This window comes from Staurois parvus, unplaced genomic scaffold (genome assembly GCF_062004578.1).
Source record: "Staurois parvus isolate SC_StPar_1 unplaced genomic scaffold, SC_StPar_1.0 ptg000470l, whole genome shotgun sequence".
NCBI lineage: Eukaryota > Metazoa > Chordata > Amphibia > Anura > Ranidae > Staurois > Staurois parvus.
In genome coordinates, this window is record NW_028318266.1 from 3755909 (window position 1) to 3775365 (window position 19457).

The 19457-nt window shown below is 43.7% G+C and overlaps 2 protein-coding genes across 2 annotated transcripts; both read left to right on the plus strand.

The window, feature by feature from the left end:
* Window positions 1-463: 463 nt before the first annotated feature.
* LOC149452579 (olfactory receptor 10A7-like) lies at window positions 464-1467 on the plus strand. The gene has a single exon (XM_089689213.1). The coding sequence runs from the start codon at window positions 467-469 to the stop codon at window positions 1415-1417; it is 951 nt and encodes a 316-aa protein (XP_089545339.1). The 5' UTR covers window positions 464-466; the 3' UTR covers window positions 1418-1467.
* A 14073-nt stretch (window positions 1468-15540) lies between these two features.
* Window positions 15541-18679, plus strand: LOC149452580 (olfactory receptor 10A7-like). Its single transcript, XM_089689270.1, has 2 exons — window positions 15541-15555; window positions 17726-18679. Exons 1-2 carry the CDS (start codon window positions 15541-15543, stop codon window positions 18677-18679), a joined length of 969 nt encoding a protein of 322 aa, XP_089545396.1.
* Window positions 18680-19457: the final 778 nt, after the last annotated feature.

Here is a 19457-nt window from a genome sequence, read left to right on the forward strand (position 1 = left end):
GAAACACAGGATTCTAAAGTAGAAGTTATTAACTATGTTACAGTTATGATCATATAGGAGATGTGTGAATGTTGCCACTCAAATCATTTCAATATTTGAACACCGTAGAGGTTGTGGCTACCTTTTTATGTGTTTCTTTCAGGCTACAAGGGGATCAAATGAAACACTGCATTAAAATATCCTGATTTGTGGGTGGAGAGTGGCATTGGGCATTTATGCTGTATCTCAAAAACTAGAGCAGATAGGGGAAAATGGTGCCATTTTTGGAATTAGCTGGTCTTATATACCCAGGAACAGGTCTGAAATGTGAGGCACCAAAATGTGTCTTAGTCTGTGAATCAATGGAATGTAACTCATACTGACCAATCAGAATCTGTTTTTGACTCGCACTCACTCCCACAAAATTCCTTCCTTCCTCAATACCTAGACAAGTCAGGTTCACCAGTTTGTAATCTGCCTTCAGCAAATGGATAAAAGGAATGTGACCAGAATTACAAAGATTCACCTCTTAGGATTTCATATTCCTCAAAGTATGACATTTTTAGTGTTTTTTCTTTTCCTTTTGCTTTATTGTGTAACAATGTGTGGAAACCTCCTGATCATCACACTGGTGTCCTACAGCAGAACCCTTCATTCCCCCATGTACTTCTTCCTCTCCCAGCTCTCTTTATTAGATATCTTGCTGGTGACTGATATTCTTCCTAACATTATCAGCACTGTGTTGATGAAAAAGACTATCATGTCCTTTTCTGGTTGCCTCACTCAACTTTATTTCTTTGTCATCACAGAATCTTCAGAATGTCTTCTTCTGACAGTGATGAGTTGGGACAGATATTTGGCCATCTGTAAACCATTACATTATGCTTTGAAAATGAATTACCAGGTTTCCTGGATACTGGTTATAATATGCTGGATCCTAAGTGTGTGTATAGCTTTGGTTTACAATGTAACCATATCAACATTACAATTTTGTGGTCCCAATATTATTGATCACTTTTTCTGTGACTTTTATCCAATCCTTCAACTGTCCTGCTCAGACACCACTGCTGCTCAATTTGAAGGGACAATTTTGGGGATTATATTTGTTGTCATGCCATTCTTTATTATTATTGTATCATATGCTTATATTATATCTACTATTTGTAAAATCCCATCTATTACTGGAAGACAGAAGGTTTTCTCAACATGCAGCTCCCACCTGACTGTGGTCTGCATCTATTATGGTACCCTGGTTTGTGTATATTTGATACCTAATAGAGGACAGACAAGGGATATTACTAAACTCATATCATTACTGTACACTGTAGTCACTCCGATGATAAATCCACTTATATACAGTCTGAGGAATCAAGAATTGAAAAACGTTGTCAGCAAATTCATCCAGAACTTTGTGGACATGCATTTCAGTAAAAAGTAACATTTGAACTAATTTATTATAGTTTTACATTCTTTGCCAAATTTGTAGAAGTAATAGACCAACCTTTCCACCTAACAAATGTTATACCTTGAAAATGTTAGTGTTCTTTGACTGAACATGCATTTAAGTAGAGACTAAGTGTTGCATACCTTGGTGGAGGCCAACGTGTTGAAAGGTCTTCCCTTAAAGCTCTGGTTCAAACACACCTGAATGTGGGAACAGATGTGCAAGGCTCAGGGCAGCACAGGTACCAGAACCTGGACAGCCAGCAGGTGATGATCAAAAGAGATGGTCTTCAGGGATGGTGGTTGATGCAGATGAGGGAGCACCTCACGGTCAGCAGTGATAGACAATCTGTGCACTGACTGTGTGGGAATGCCATATTAGGCCCAAAAAGCAGATGTGGTAACCAGGTTCTGAAGCAGCAGGCAGAAAGATGCAGTCTGGAAGCTGGAGCCAAGGTCATACATGGTCAGACATTAATAGCCAGGCCCGTATCAAACACTGTTGGACAGAGATTGAAAAAGAAGAGTCTGGAGACAAGTCTGCTCAAGCACAGGAAGTCAAGCAGGAGTGAGGCTAAGCAGCAAGCCAGAGTAACAATCAGGAGAGAGTCAGTGGGAAATCCAGGAATAGACCGATTTGGTAACAGGAATTCCGACAATAGGGTAACCAGCAAACACAGAAACAAGGATCACAAAGGGCTGAATAACCTCCAGCAGTCAGCACATGTCAGGATCTTCTTTAAATAGACAGCTTGGTGCTATTCCAGGGACTGGACTTACGTAGGTGTGCTCCAAAGGGCAGGTGTATGCCAGTGCACTCCAATGTGCACTTCTGCACTTGAATTTGCCGACGTGTCAATGCACAATGGTTACTAATAAAATAAACTTTGCGTAGACATAAAAGGCATACAGTGGTTACTTTAGGCAACTAAAGTGGCATGAAGTATAAAATAATGCATTCGATAAAAAGTCAAATTTTATTAATATACAAAAGATAACATTTCTAATGCAAACAACTGGCAAGAGTTTTCGTCACAAAACACCTTGAATATTTACATCCATAAAAAGTCAAAATAGATCACAGACATACACAGACCACAGACCTTTCACATGATATAAGCACTATTCTGTGGTCAAGGGAGCTCCCTTGTGTTTTAAATAGTACACATGAATCACTCTTAGGTGTAATGAGGGTATGGGTTTGGATGACTATCAGGGCTATGTAAGGTAATGCAGCTTAAAGGGTCTTAGGAAAAGTGCCTTAACCCCTTTAGGGACCACTACATCTTTCCGCTTTGGCTGTAACAGCTACAGGGAGTCATGATAGTTTCAGTATTAAGGGGGAAAAAAAGACATTTGCTGCATTGCCCATTATGAGCCGACTCATATTTCACCTTCCACTTGGTCCATACATCACCTACCCACTGTGTATCTCCTGTGTGTGTGTTGATATAAGGTGGACTCAGCAATGGGAGATCATGTGAAAGAGTTGCTCACAAATTGATAGCTCACAGAGATAGTGTAGTATGAACTGGATCACTTTTTGGTGTGATCATAACATATCAACTTTTAATGAAGTAATTTAAAGTACTTAAAAGTTGATATGTTATGATTCATGTGTACCATTTAAAACACAGGGGAGCTCCCATGGCCACAGAATACTTCTGAATTATCCTTTCAGGCCCACAGCCCTGTTGAAATCATGTTGCCTCAACCTCTGTAACATCTCCAGAATACACCCCTTTTTAACCAATGATACCACAAAGCTCCTAATTCACTCCCTGGTTATTTCTCGCTTTGACTACTGCAACTCCCTCCTCATTGGTTTACCTTTACATAAGCTATCCCCCCTCCAGCCCATCATGAATGCTGCTGCCAGGCTCATCCACCTTACCAACCATTCAGTGTCTGCTACCCCTCTCTGCCAATCCCTCCACTGGCCTCCACTCAGTGTCCTCCACCCCTCTCTGCCAATCCCTCAACTGGCTTCAACACATCCAACGAATAAAATTAAAAATGCTAACAACTACTTACAAAGCCATCCACAACTTTCCCCTCAACTACATCACCAACCTGGTCTCAAAATATCAACCAAACCACTCTCTTTGATCCTCCCAAGACCTTATGCTCTCTAGTTCCCGTGTCACCTTTTACCATGCTTACCTCCAGGACTTCTCCCGAGCTTCTCCCATCCTATGGAACTCCCTACCCAAATGTTTCCGGCTATCTCCTAATCTATCCACCTTTAGAGGATCCCTGAAAACCCTTCTCTTTAAAGAAGCCTATCCTGCTTCTAACTAGTAAACCGCCTTTTATTTCCTCCATCAGCTCATCCCCCACAACTATAACTTTTTGTATCACTCAACCCTTCCTCCTAGATTGTAAGCTCTAATGAGCAGGACCCTCTGTTTCCTCTTGTACCAAATTGTATTGTAACTGTCATATCTACCTTCATTCTGTAAAGCGCTGCGCACTATATAAATCCTGTATAATAATAATAATAATCATGTGAAAGGTCTATGGTTATTAGACCAGTGATGATGCAGCTTTGCTGCAGTGGTAGTATGTCAACCTTTGAGTTGGACCTTCATCTTTGCAAAAAAGGCAAAGTCCACAGGAGCCAAATCTGGTGAGTAGGGTGGGTGCAGATTGAGATTATGTTGTTTCTGGTGAGAATTTCACGTGTGAGGAGAACTCGGTGACAGGGTACATTGTATGATGAAAAAGCAAATGTGGTAATGCACGTGGTCAGAATAGCACCAGTTGCTCAGCTCCCAATGTACACAGGATGATGTCTTTTGACACACTGACTTATGAAGGTCAGTGCTCCCTGTTGACTGTGTGTGCAGTCTTCTGCTGCCATCTCTTGGCATGTTTCAAAACTAGTCTCAAAACTTTCTGATACAACCTCGTATGTACTGGCACATGAACATTAGCTGCACATGTAACGGTTCCCTGACACTGACATTTGTACTTGTCTATAATCATTAGGAGTAATAGACCATCCTTTCCACCTAAGAAATGTCATGGCTTGAAAAGTTCAATATTTATTGATTCATATGAAGGCTTAAATGCTGGTGAAATCTTGGAAATATGTAGTTAAGCAACATTAAAAATTATGGTAAAGCAAAATGTGCAAACAATTACTTAGAACATATGTAACGTGTATTTGTTTAGGTTCGTTTTGGTTAGAAACGTTGAGTTGAAAGGCAACTCGGTGTGTAAAAATGCTTTGGTACTTTGTACTGGTACAGCTGTTGGTCGGTTGATATGGTTAATTATTTCTAAAACTCTAAATTCAGTCATACAATGCACTATATGACCAAAATAATGTGGCTGGTGATCCATGATTTTGAGATCAGACCTTTTTTATGTCAGTTATTGACATTGCAAGACATAAAAAGATATTTTAGACAATTTTGTACTTAGTTGGACCAGTTTGGAGAAGGATATTTTCTGTTCCAGCATGACTGTGGACCTGTGTACAAAACAAGCTTCATAAAAACACGGTTTATGAGTTTTTTCTGTAGGTACTCAAGTGGCCTGCACAGAACACAGACTTGTGCCCTACGGAACACATTTGGGATGAATTGCAACACCAAATGTAACCCAGGACTTCTTTTCCTTGTTCAAGCATTTTATTGAATACAGAATGTAATAGGTAGTATGAACATACAGAGGTAATTGCAAAACATTGAAACCTAGACACGGCAATATGTATTACAAGTATCTCTAGTATCAAAATGTTAGAGCAATAATCCAATGTAGGAATATAGGTACAATACAGTAAGTAGCCCATGCTCTATCAGGGATGGACCACACAAGGTTTTGTTGGAAAGTGCGTTGCTGTTGGTAGAAAAAATGAACATCATATAGTTGTGTAGAGATCTTAGTAGGTGGAGGTCTTGAAGGAGCATGGGGTATGAGAAGCACCACCGGAACTGGGTGACTTAGTGGCACTGAGTTAATGTGTCCGCATAATGTGGCAACACAAAGGACATTAGTGTCCGCAGTTGTATGTTAGTATAGAAAAGGGGAAAAATGAAGAGATAGAAAAAGGGGAAGTGAGAAAGAATGGAAAATAAAAGGTAGAATGGTAGAGAGGAATGGAGAAAAAGAGAGGGAGAGGAAGTGAAAAAAGATGAGGGTGGGGGATCTGGTGGAGTTGAGAGCCCGTGGCTGGGTCATACATAGGTATGTGCTATGTAGTTATCAAGGTAGTGATATTGTTTTGTCCAGGTTGGAGGGTAGATAGTGTGTTATCCTGGGCACTCAAAACCTTTCATAAGGCGTCCGTTTCCAACATTAGAACTAGAGATGAGCGAATTATTCAAAAATTCGATTCGGCTGATTCGCCGAATTCGCGGAATAAATTCGATTCGAGGCGAATATATTCGCTGCGAATTTAACTTATAAAAAGGGTGTTTCTAGGCTTCAGAAAGCCTTTATATTAGTGCAGAACACTGTACCTTTAATTTAAATGCCCTTGGAGTCTGCTGGGGAAGAGAACTAATACTGTCAGTCAGTATGACATGCAGTTGAGTGCCGTCGATCTTAGAATCACCACACACTTCACTCATTTGGGCAGTCACGGGGCCAAAACCAGAGTGTGGAGCCACAGTGTGGCGGTGGAGGCAGCAGCAATGGGAGGCCATACAGCACCCTATGACAAAATGGAACCCACCAGCAGTGTGAGGAGACCTGAAAGTGGCACATGGCAGAGTGTGGCGATGGAGACAGCAGCAATGGGAGGCCGTACAGGGATCCATGACACACTCTGGACCTGGCAGCAGCATGAGGAGGCGGTACAGGGGCCCATGACAGATTACGGGCCTTGCAGCAGCAGTGGGCGGGCGGTGGATGCAGCAGTATTCGGAAGCCAAACACAGGCCTCGGTTAAAAAGCGGAAGCCGTCAGCAGCATGAACAGACAACAGAGACACATGGCGCAGGGTGGCGGTGGAGGCAGCAGCAATGGAAGGCCATACAGCACCCTATCACAAAATGGAGCCCACCAACAGTGTAAGGAGACCTGAAAGTGGCACATGGCAGAGTCTGGCGATGAAGTCAGCAGCAATGGGAGGCCGTACAGGGACCCATGACACACTCTGGACCTGGCAGCAGCAAGAGGAGGCGGTACAGGGGCCCATGGCAGAGTGGCGAAGCGTAAGCAGCTTAAATTGAAGGCCATACAGAGGCTTATGTTAAAAATAATAACATGTTTGGGGCATGATTCATGGCGGATTTAGTCAGTTGTGTCAGGAACTGGTGGTTTGAAATCCAGACTAATCCACGCCTGATTCATTTTCACAAACGTGAGTCTCTCCACACTTTGGGTGGACAGTCGTGTCCTCCGTGGAGTTACAATACCTCCTGCCGCACTAAACACGCGCTCCGATGCCACGCTACTGGCCGGGCATGACAGCCTTTCAAGGGCAAATTCAGCTAGTTGGGGCCAAAGGTTAAGTTTCGTTGCCCAGTAGTCAAGGGGATTGTCTACCTCGGTTGGCAGGGTGCTGTCCAAGTAGGCCCGAGCCTGTTGTTTGAGGTCCTGCTCCAGGTCCACCTGATGCTGCTGCTGCTGCGGCTGGTTAGTAGTTTCCTCACTGCGCTGGTGAAGAAAGCTACTCATCATCGACTGCAGACTGAGGCAGCCGCTGCTGGTGGAGCTGCCACTGCTCCTACCACCCCACCCCTCCCCTGCTGCCATGGCAGCGGAACGCGAGCGCACAGGGCCCACAGTGTCTGAGGATGGACGTTGGCGCAGAAAGGCAGAGACCAACTGACTACATAGGTGGTTTTTATAGTACTTTATTTTGGCCTCCCTCTCAGCAGGTGTGAAAAAGGCCACCATTTTTGAACGGTAGCGAGGGTCCAACAAGGTGGACAGCCAAAAGTCATCCCTCTGTCTGATGGTTATTATTCGGCTGTCGCTACGCAAGCAACCGAGCATGCTATGGGCCATTTGTGCCAAGGAATGCGAGGGACTCCCTGCCTCCATCTCCACAGCATACTGCCACGGTGCGTCTGGGTCCTCTGTCTCCTCCTCCTCCTCCTCTACCAGATGCTCCTGCTCCTCCACTCCTGTCCGCTGAGTGGAAAAACCACCCATTTCACTCAATAATTCCTGAGCACCAATGTCCTCCTCTACCTCCTCCTCTTCTTCCTGTCCTGCCCCCACAGGGGTCATGTGGCGTTGAGATCTGTGCGCCACGTCTACCGCACCCTGACCAGCCATTGTTAACAGCATTTGTTCCAGGACGTGCAACAGAGGAATGACGTCGTTCATCCCATAGTCCTGCCGACTCACGAATAGCGTGGCCTCCTCAAAGGGCCTGAGCAAGCGGCAGGTGTCACGCATGAGCTGCCAATGGCTGACATCTAAGTTACACAGGGGAGTACCTTTATCCGCTTGTAACATCAGGAAATCGGTGATGGCCTTTCGCTGTTCGTAAAGGCGGTCTAACATATGTAGGGTTGAATTCCACCTTGTTGCAACGTCGCAGATCAGGCGATGCTGTGGAATTCCGTTCTGCCGCTGCAGCTCAAGGAGGGTGTGCTTTGCGGTGTAGGAATGGCTGAAATGCATGCAAAGTTTACGTGACATTTTAAGGATGTCTTGCAGTGGGATGATGGATTTTAGGAACCGCTTGACAACCAGATTGAACACGTGAGCCATGCATGGCGCATGGCACAACCTTCCTTGACGCAGAGCAGACACCATGTTCTTTCCGTTGTCGGTCAACATGGTTCCGATTTTCAGTTTGCGCGGAGACAGCCATCTGTCGATTTCTCTGTTCATTACACTCAGAAGTTCCTCCCCTGTGTGACTACGTTCGCCAAGGCATACCAGGTGCAGCACAGCGTGACACCGTTGCGCCCTGCACATGTGATATGCCGGTCGGGTAATGGGACTTGGCACGGGGGTGGCGGCTGAGGACACGGCGGAAGAAGAGGTGGTAGAGGCGGACATCTTTTGTGGACCAAGGACGTGCAAACGTGGAGGCAAAAGCGGCGTGACCTGTCCAAGTTGCTGGTGCGGCTGTGCCGGCACCACGTTCACCCAGTGGGCCGTAAATGACATGTACTGTCCCTGACCGTAGTTACAGCTCCACACGTCGGCGCTGCCGTGCACTTTGGCAGAGACCGACATGCTCAAAGACTGGCCCACCATCTCTTCTACATGTGAATGCAGGGCTGGCACTGCCTTTTTGGCGAAGAAATGCCGGCTTGGCACTCTCCACCGCGGCGCGGCACAAGCCATCATTTCTCGGAAAGGTGCTGAGTCCACCACTTGGAAAGGGAGGGACTGCAGCACCAGCAACTTGGACAGGAGGACGTTCAGCTTCTGCACCGTCGGGTGCGTGCTCGCAAACTGTTGTCTCTTGGAAATGGATTCCAAGAAAGACTGCTGACGGAATCCGTGAAGAGGAGTAGCAGGAGAAGGAGCATCTGAACGAGCGGAAGATGCCAACGAGCGACAACTCCCCTCAGCAGAGGTGTTGGAGCCTTGACTGGCTGATAGAGGGCGATTGACATCGGGTCACGGAGCAAGTAACGGAGCGGGTGATGGAGCGGGGGCTGGGGCAGGCAGAACCGCCGTATCTTTATCACGGTTTTCCCAGGCCACCGAATGGCGACGCTGCATATGCTGACGCAACGCTGTAGTCCCAACATGGGCCCCCTGGCCACGCTTGACTTTCTGGCCACATAGTCGACATACGGCTACGTTTACTTCCTCGGGCAGCTTGACGAAAAATTGCCACACCGCCGAGTAGGAAACTTTGCCCCCACTACTCCTCACTGGCTGACTGCTACTTCCTCCGTGCACACCGGCACCACTACTGGCCGTGGTGGTAGGCTGCAGTGGAGCTGGTGCTCTACTCCGTGGCCGTTTGCCTCCACTGACACTGCTGCGACCCTGCTGCCTCCTGGGCAACCCACCGACTGTTTTGCTCGCTGGCAAGCTGGCACCCTCTTCTCCTGATGATGCGGAAGCAATAGCCTGATGACGACGAGGCTGCCAAGTGCGATCAGCCTCATCATCATCAATTAGGGTCTCCGCGTCACTACTAGCCCCCTCGGCTGCGTGTGGGTCAGGAGACAGACCTGTCTCTAGACCGGCTACCGAGCCACTCTCCTCGCCAGTACTTCTTCGCCTGGCTGCTGAAGAGGCGGATGTCTCCCCCCGTTCCTGACCGCCCTCTGTTAGCTCTTCCTCACTGTACAGTGGGGCTGAGCCCACAGCATGCGATACTTCGCTTGGTGAGGGAACACCAAAGGACAGGGGCAGGTAGAGGACACGTGATTTCAGTGGGCTTGCTCCCGGGCCATGCCAACTAACGGTTGTGTCTGACGTACCCACCGACCGTTGGCTGTAGGTGTCAGAGGTGACCTGGGAAGAGGAAGACGACCGAGTCAACCAATCGATGACGGCAGGGTTGTCGGTGGAGACACGACCGCTGGATGACACCGGGAGCACTGGCCTCTGGCTGCGACTAGTGCTGCCTCGACCCCTTCCTCTGCTGCCACGTCTGCTCGCTCCTGAAACATTGCCTACTCTGCCACTCCTCTGCGTGTTGTCTGACATACTCTTTAATTCAATAAGCACCCCAAACATAAAACAGGATTTAACTCTTTGAACGTACAATAGTGGTTGTGAAGCAGAAAGTAACGATTCTGTGTCCCTGAGTAACAATTCTGTGTCCCTGAGTAACAATTCTGTGTCCCCGAGTAACAATTCTGTGTCCCCGAGTAACAATTCTGTGTCCCCGAGTAACAATTCTGTGTCCCTGAGTAACGATTCTGTGTCCCTGAGTAACGATTCTGTGTCCCTGAGTAACAATTCTGTGTCTGTCCCTGAGTAACGATTCTGTGTCCCTGAGTAACGATTCTGTGTCCCTGAGTAACGATTCTGTGTCCCTGAGTAACAATTCTGTGTCTGTCCCTGAGTAACGATTCTGTGTCCCTGAGTAACAATTCTGTGTCCCTGAGTAACAATTCTGTGTCCCTTAGTAACGATTCTGTGTCCCTGAGTAACAATTCTGTGTCCCTGAGTAACGATTATGTGTCCCTGAGTAACAATTCTGTGTCTGTCCCTGAGTAACGATTCTGTGTCCCTCAGTAACGATTCTGTGTCCCTGAGTAACGATTCTGTTTCCCTGAGTAACGATTCTGTGTCCCTGAGTAACAATTCTGTGTCCCTGAGTAACGATTCTGTGTCCCTAAGTAACGATTCTGTGTCCCTGAGTAACGATTCTGTGTCCTTCAGTAACAATTCTGTGTCTGTCCCTGAGTAACAATTCTGTGTCCCTGAGTAACGATTCTGTGTCCCTGAGTAACGATTCTGTGTCCCTGAGTAACGATTCTGTGTCCCTGAGTAACAATTCTGTGTCTGTCCCTGAGTAACGATTCTGTGTCCCTGAGTAACAATTCTGTGTCCCTGAGTAACGATTCTGTGTCCCTGAGTAACAATTCTGTGTCCCTGAGTAACGATTCTGTGTCCCTGATTAACAATTCTGTGTCCCTGAGTAACAATTCTGTGTCCCTGAGTAACGATTCTGTGTCCCTCAGTAACGATTCTGTGTCCCTGAGTAACGATTCTGTGTCCCTGAGTAACAATTCTGTGTCCCTGAGTAACGATTCTGTGTCCCTGAGTAACGATTCTGTGTCCCTCAGTAACGATTCTGTGTCCCTGAGTAACAATTCTGTGTCCCTGAGTAACGATTCTGTGTCCCTGAGTAACGATTCTGTGTCCCTGAGTAACGATTCTGTGTCCCTGAGTAACAATTCTGTGTCTGTCCCTGAGTAACAATTCTGTGTCTGTCCCTGAGTAACGATTCTGTGTCCCTGAGTAACAATTCTGTGTCCCTGAGTAACAATTCTGTGTCCCTGAGTAACGATTCTGTGTCCCTGAGTAACGATTCTGTGTCCCTGAGTAGCGATTCTGTGGCCCTAAAGTCTCTGTGGCCCTCTGTCCCTAATACAGACAGGTCTGTCTCTCTTGAATGACCGGAGGCTAATGGAGAATTCTAAGTTGGCCGTGATTTATAGCTCCACCATTACACAGTGCTGGCTGGCTGGCTGCTGATTGGCTAATGCGATCACATGTCATTAATGAATGCATTATGGGTCAGCGCGCCTTGTCTGCGCGCCTTCCCAGAGATCCCCGCTCCGTCGCCACACATGTCGCCGCTATTTTTGGGAAAATTCGATTCGTGCATCCGAAGTTTGCTAATTTTCGGATTCGGCGCGAATCGAATTTTTCCTAATCTTCAAAACGAATTCCACTTCATCATGTTCGATTCACTCATCTCTAATTAGAACCTAACTTCACACATGCTCATTTGAAGAATGGATGCACATCCCTATATACACACTCCAAAATCTTGTGGAAATTTTTCTCAGAAGAGTGGAGGCCTTTATAGACACAAAGAGGAGAAGAGGCCAACTCCAAATTAAAATGTAAAAGTAAAAAGTTTTTTTTACCTTAATGCAATCTAAACAGTAAGGTAAAAATCCCAGCAGCTTCCCTAAATTCTCACCTGAGCCCAGTTTTGATCAAATGCTGTGCATGTCTGCAGCAGCTCCTCTCCACTCTCCTGGCTCTAATAGTCATTGGATTCTGCTGCTGTCAGTGAAAACCTGTGAGCAGAGAGCGAGGTTGGTATTCAAGCCAGGCTGTGTGTCTAAATAGACTCAAATAGACCCAGCTCAGGAGTGAACTTGCATGAGTGCCCCCATAGGAAGTGGCTTCTTATGGTGGGCACTAAGCAAGGGTTGGAACCATGAGGGCCAGCTGGGGACCTGAGAAGATAAGGATCTGGGCTGCTCTGTACAAAGCCATTCCACAGAGCAGGTAAGTATGACATGTTTGTTATTTTAATGAAAACAAAAATCCCATGCTTTACAATCACTTTAATGCCCATAGTTTTACAATGAGATGTCCAACAAACTTATACAGGTGTGATGGCCAGGTGTCTATCAACTTTTATACATACAGTATACATTTTCATAGAAAACTTCATGATGACTAAATATTTTCAATCCTGAAAACCATAAAATAAACCTTAATTTTTATTTTATAAAGCGTAATTTCCATGATATATCCCCATTCAGAATTTGTTTTTGGCTTAAAGTATATCTAAAGCCAAAACTGTTCCTCAGTTTTTTCCATCTGAAACCAATTTGGAGATTTCTCTTCGTATTCTGTACAGTAATGACCAAAAATATTGGCACCCCATACATTTCTGTCAGATAATGCACCACTTCACCCTGAAAATTGTTGCATTTACAAATGTTTCGGCATTCTCATGCTTATTTCTTTTGTTTGTATTGGTATGACACAAAAAAGTAGAGAAAGAAGAAGCCAAATCTGACACATCCCACGCAAAACACCAAAAATGGGCTGGACAAAATTATTGGCACCTTCTCGTAATTGTAAGAAATAATTGCATTCCAAGTCTGTGATGTTCCTTTAATTTGTAATTATACTCACCTGTATCAATTAACAGATCTTAATGTTCCTGTGTCCACTGTGCACAACATTGTCAATACATTCACAGCCCATGGCACTGTAGCTAATCTCCCTGGACATGGATGAAAAAGAAAAACTTGAACAAAGAATGCAACTAAGGATTGTTGGAATGGTGGATAAAGAACCTCGATTAACTTCCAGACAAAGTCAGGCTGACCTTCAGGCACAGGCTACAACTGTGTCCGCTCGCACTATATGTCGCCATCTGAATGAAAAGGGATGCTATGGTAGGAGACCCAGGAGGACCCCACTGCTGACACAGATGCATAAAAAAGCCAAATTGAAGTTTTCCAAAATTGACCTGAGGAAGCCAAAATCCTTTTGGGTGAATGTGCTGTGGACAGATGAAACAAAGTTACAGCTTTTTGGTAAAGCCCATCATTTTGTTTTCAGAAAAAAGCAATGAGGCCTTTAAAGAAAAGTATACAGTCCCTACAGTCACATACGGTGGAAGGTCACTGATGTTTTGGGGTTGCTTTGCAGCTTCAGGCACTGGATGTCTTGACCGTGTGCGTGGCATTATGAAATCTGAAGGCTACCAAAGAATTCTAGGGTGCAATGTAGGTCCCAGGGTCAGAAAGTTGGGTCTCCAACTCATAGTCAAGGTCATGGGTCTTACAGCAGGACAATGACCCAAAGCACACATCAAAAAGCACCCAGAAATGGTTTCAAAGTGCTGGAGAGTACTGAGCTGGCCAGCAATGAGTCCAGATCACATTCCCATAGAGCTCCTGTGGAAAGATCTCAAAACAGCAGTTGGGAAAAGGAACCCTTTCAATCTGAGAGACCTGGAACAGTTAGTGAAAGAAGAGTGGTTCAAAATTCCAGCAGAGAGGTGTAAGAAACGTAATGATAGTTACAGGATGCCATCGATTTTACTTATTTTTTCCAAGGGGTGTGCTACCAAATATTAAATTGAGGGTGCCAATAATTTTGTCCAGTCCATTTTGGGGGTTTTGGGTGGAATGTGCCAGATTTGTCTTTTTGTTTCTGTACTTTTTATGTCATACCAAAACAAACAAAATAAATACAGTGCCTTGAAAAAGTATTCATACCCCTTGAATTTGTCCACATTTTGTCATGTAACAGCTAAAAAGGTAAACGTATTTTATTGGGAATTTATGTGATAGACCAACACAAAGTGTCACATAATTGTGAAGCGGAAGGAAAATGATAAAAGGTTTTCAACATTTATTACAAATAAATATATGAAAAGCTTGGCGTGCATTTGTATTCAGCCCCCTGTACTCGGATTCCCTTAACTAAAATCTAGTGGAACCAATTGCCTTCAGAAGTCACCTAAATAGTAAATAGAGTTCACCTGTGTGTAATTTCAGCTCAGTATAAATACAGCTTTTCTATGAAGCCCTCAGAGGTTTGTTAGAAATTATTAGTGAACAAACAGCAGCATGAAGGCCAAGAAACACACCAGGCAGGTCATGGATAAAGTTGTGGAGAAGTTTAAAGCAGGGTTAGTTTATAAAAAAATATAAAAACGTGGAAAATTTCAAGGTGCATGAATACATTTTCATTGCGCTGTAAACATTAGAATGCCTAAACATTTGTAATTGCAACAAAATGACAGAAATGCAGGGGTGCCAATATGTTTGTCCATGACTGAAGTACAATGTTACTATGGTAATATTGTACTATTCTGATAAAAGTATTAAAAAAGGAAGAAGAAAACGTTTAATAAATATTAAATTAAAAATACCATATGGAGAATTAAAAAAAAGAATTAAGGGTTTTTTTTTACTGTTTGCCAACTGCTTACTGTTTTGCTGGTGAGCAGCGGCTCTGGGCAAAGTGACGTAATCTTACGTTGCTTCCTATTTTAGGCTGTGAAAACGCCTGTGCCCCCGCTGCCTCCCAGACGGTCCAGAGAGAGAAGAGAGAACACCACAAAAAAGCACTACATTTTACACGCACACATTCGATTAGCACATTTAACCCTTTGATCACCTCCATGACCCCTTTGATCGCCCCATCACCCAGCCAGTGCCATTAGTACAGTGTCAGTATATAGAATTTTTCATTGATCAGGGAGTCAGTAAGCTCCCCTCCCAGCCACAGTCAGCTAGCATTAGATTGCCGCACACTATCGCACTCTTGCTATAGGTCTCTGATCACCCCCATTACTAGTATAGTGTTTGTACGGATCAATATAATGATTACAAACAGAACTATACTAGTGTCTGCTTTGTATAGTGTCCCCAGGTAGGTGGCACTACAGGGCACACGTGAGGGGCACTGATGGGTACAGGTGGGCGGCACTGATGGGTACAGGTGGGCACACGGGGGGGAACTGATAGGTACAGGTGGGCGGCACTGATGGGTACAGGTAGGCACAGGTGGATCATCAGTGCCCTCATGACCAGTGCCGATCACTTCTCTGACAATTGCAAGTTATTGGCATTACTTTCCTCATGCTGTGGCAGCATGAGGAAAGTGCAGCCGATAACTGGCAACTGTATTTACCTGGCGATCTGCTGTGTCATTGGACACAGCTGATCACATGGTAAAAGGCTGCCGTGATTGGCCGTTTACCGTATCCCATAATCAGCTGTTTCCATATGGGCGCACATGGGGCATGTTTTGGTATGATGTCCATGGACATCGTCCCAGAATCAGACAACCTCGCTGTAGCCATCCTTCGGGTATAGTGCGGTAGGGAACTGGTTAACGTGTACAAAAAAAAATAAAATCACACAAAATGTCCCTGGCAGTGAAAGGGTTAAGCATATGCCGATACAAAAAAAGAGGTCATGGTTATAATATCATGATGGTTTTAAAAGTTATTTTGAGCTTGAGGGTTTAGTGACTCTTCAAGTCTTTAGAATTTTAAAAATTAAAATAACAAACATGTCATACCCTGATCCTCCTCATCTCAGGTCCCTGTCCGGAACTCCTGGCTCCTCCCCCATGCTGAGTGAACCCATAGAAAGCCACTTGCTATGGGGGCACTCGTGCATGCTCACTCCGGAGCTGGCTCTGTATGTCTATAAGACACACAGAGCATGGCTCAGCTCCACCCCCACTTCTTCTTCGCTGGCTGTGATTGACAGCAGCAGAAGCCATTGGCTCTCATTGCTGTGCCTGAGCCAATAAAGACGGAGATAGCCAAGAAAGCCTCTGCTCTTTTGCACAGCACTGTATCGTGATTGGGCTCAGGTACATATAGGGGGCTTGGGGGAACGGGTGCTTACAGAAGTGTTTTTACCTTCATGCATTCAATGCATGAAGGTAAAAAACCTTCAGCCTTTAGAACCATTTTAACCAGCTACCACATACAAGCCATTAGTTTGACTTTCTGGGCTTTTGTCTACTAGTGTGGACAAACTCATCCAATGGTATGGTCATTTATCAAGATATTCTGTAAAGATGTCCAATGAAAACAACAGAAATGTATTCGTTTAGTGAATTTTGAATAAATATGTATAAATGAGCATTATTTAACTCAATATAAATTATTTTTAAAGCCTACTGATGACTTATTGACAATAAGCAAAGTTTGTTTTGTAAAATAAAAGTCATTAAGAAATAATTCTCTTCTGTAAAACAAAATAATGAATCACATGGAAATATCAACAATCGCTACACATCCCCAATGATTCCACACAATTAATTCTAGTTATCTATAAAAGAAGAGTTCCTCTGTATGAGAATAAAATAATCTTTGTTCCTTGAACAGCATCTTCTGCTGATCTGAGCTGTCTTGATTATTACATTATTACACTCTCAAGTTTTTCCCAGCACAAGAAGTTCTTTTTTTTTAATCTGTATGCAAGAAGAGAAAAAAAAATACTACCTGGGAAATGCTGATAAATATACTTGAAATGCAAAAATTTGGAGCACTACATATACCAATGTATCAATACTTTTCTATTGCAAATATTTTTGATTGGCTTTTGATAATGCCTTTAATCCTTTTTACCCCCACAGTAAACTGAGTTAGATAGACTTAGATTTCTAATCCTAGCCAACATGATGCAACTTGTTTTGAATCTGTTCAATGTTCAATGATAATTCACTGACCAGCAAAAAAAAAAACAAAGTGCTTTTAAGACCTGTTCTTGGGGTTATTTGAGGCACTGATTCAGAAAATCACATTAACTGGACTACATCAGCTCTACTTTATTAGATGTGGTCAAATTTATATGAATTTTTTAGTACGTTTTTGAAAAGATCTTGCTGCTCAATTTATGCTTCTGTTACCTACCGCAGTTTGTGTTTTTGTACATTAGTAGGTATGGTGAGCGAGTTTCCGTAGCTCCAACTGTAACTTTAACGTCGGAAACTCTGGATTCTAAAGTAGAAGTTTTTATCTATGTTACAGTTATGATCATATAGGAGATGTGTGAATATTGCCACTCAAATAATTTACGGTCTGAACACCGTAGAGGTTGTGGCTACTTTTTTACGTGTTTCTTTCATGCTACAAGGGGATTAAATGAAACACTGCATTAAAATATCCTGATTTGTGGGTGGAGAGTGGCATTGGGCATTTATGCTGTATCTCAAAAACTAGAGCAGATAGGGGAAAATGGTGCCATTTTTGGAATTAGCTGGTCATATACACCCAGGAACAGGTCTGAAATGTGAGGCACCAAAATGTGTCTTAGCCTGTGAATCAATGGAATGTACGGTAACTCATACTGACCAATCAGAATCTATTTTTGACTCGCACTCACGCCAATAAAATTCCTTCCTTCCTTCTTTCCTCATTAACTAGACAAGTCAGGTTCACCAGTTTGTAATCTGCCTTCAGCAAATGGATAAAAGGAATGTGACCAGAATTACAACCATTCACCTCTTAGGATTTCATATTCCTCAAAGTATGACATTTTTAGTGTTTTTTCTTTTCCTTTTGCTTTATTGTGTGACAATATGTGGAAACCTCCTGATCATCACACTGGTGTCCTACAGCAGAACCCTTCATTCCCCCATGTACTTCTTCCTCTCCCAGCTGTCTATATTAGATATCTTGTTGGTGACTGATATTCTTCCTAACATGATCAGCACTGTGTTGATGAAAAAGACTATCATGTCCTTTTCTGGTTGCCTCACTCAATTTTATTTCTTTGTCATCACAGAATCTTCAGAGTGTCTTCTTCTGACAGTGATGAGTTGGGACAGATATTTGGCCATCTGTAAACCATTACATTATTCTTTGAAAATGAACTACCAGGTTTGCTGGACACTGGTTATCCTATGCTGGATCCTAAGTGTGTTTGTAGCTTTGGTTTACAATGTAACCATATCAACATTACAATTTTGTGGCCCCAATATTATTGATCACTTTTTCTGTGACTTTGATCCAATCCTACAACTTTCCTGCTCAGACACCACTGCTGCTCAATTTGAGGTGACAATTTTGGGGATTATATTTGTTGTCATGCCATTCTTTATTATTATTGTATCATATGCTTATATTATATCTACTATTTGTAAAATCCCATCTATTACTGGAAGACAGAAGGTGTTCTCAACATGCAGCTCCCACCTGACTGTGGTCTGCATCTATTATGGTACCCTGGTTTGTGTATATTTGATACCTAATAGAGGACAGACAAGGGATATTACTAAACTCATATCATTACTGTACACTGTAGTCACTCCGATGATAAATCCACTTATATACAGCCTGAGGAATCAAGAATTGAAAAAAGTTGTCGGCAAATTCACCCAGAACGTTTTGGACATGCATTTCAGTAAAAAGTAACATTTGAACTAATTTATTACAGTTTTAAATTTTTTAACATTTTTTAGGAGGAATAGACCAACATTTCCACCTAACAAATATTATTCCTTGGTCTTCTCTGGTTAAAACACACCTGAATGTGGGAACAGATGTGCGAGGCTCAGGGCAGCACAGGTACCAGAAACTGGACAGCAGGTGATGATCAAAAGAGTTGGTCTTCAGGGATGGGGGTTTGTTTGTATTGGTGTGACACAAAAAAGTGGAAAAACAAGGAGCAAATCTGACACATTCTACGGAAAACCCCAAAAATGGATTGGACAAAATTATTGGCACCTTCTCAAAATTGTCAGAAATAATTGCATTCCAAGTTGGTGATGCTCCTGTGATTTGTAATTAAACTCATCTGTATCCATTAACAGGTTCACAGCACATGGCACTGTAGCTAATCTCCCTGGACATGGATGAAAGAGAAAAACTTGATCAAAGATTGAAACTAAGGATTGTTGGAATGGTGGATAAAGAACCTCGATCAACTTCCAGACAAATTGAAGCTTTTGGGAGAATGTGCTGTGGACAGACGAAACAAAATTAAAGCTTTTTGGTAAAGCCCATCATTTTGTTTTCAGAAAAAAGCAATGAGGCCTTTAAAGAACATAATCCAGTCCCTACAGTCACACATGGTGGAGGTTCACTGATGTTTTGGGGTTGCTTTGCTCCTTCAGGCACTGGATGTCTTGACCGTGTGCATGGCATTATGAAGACTACCAAAGAATTCTGGGGTGCAATGTAGGTCCCACTG

Coding starts and splice junctions, on each gene's coding strand:
- LOC149452579 (XM_089689213.1), top strand. CDS start 467: ATGGATAAAAGGAATGTGACCAGAATTACAAAGATTCACCTCTTAGGA.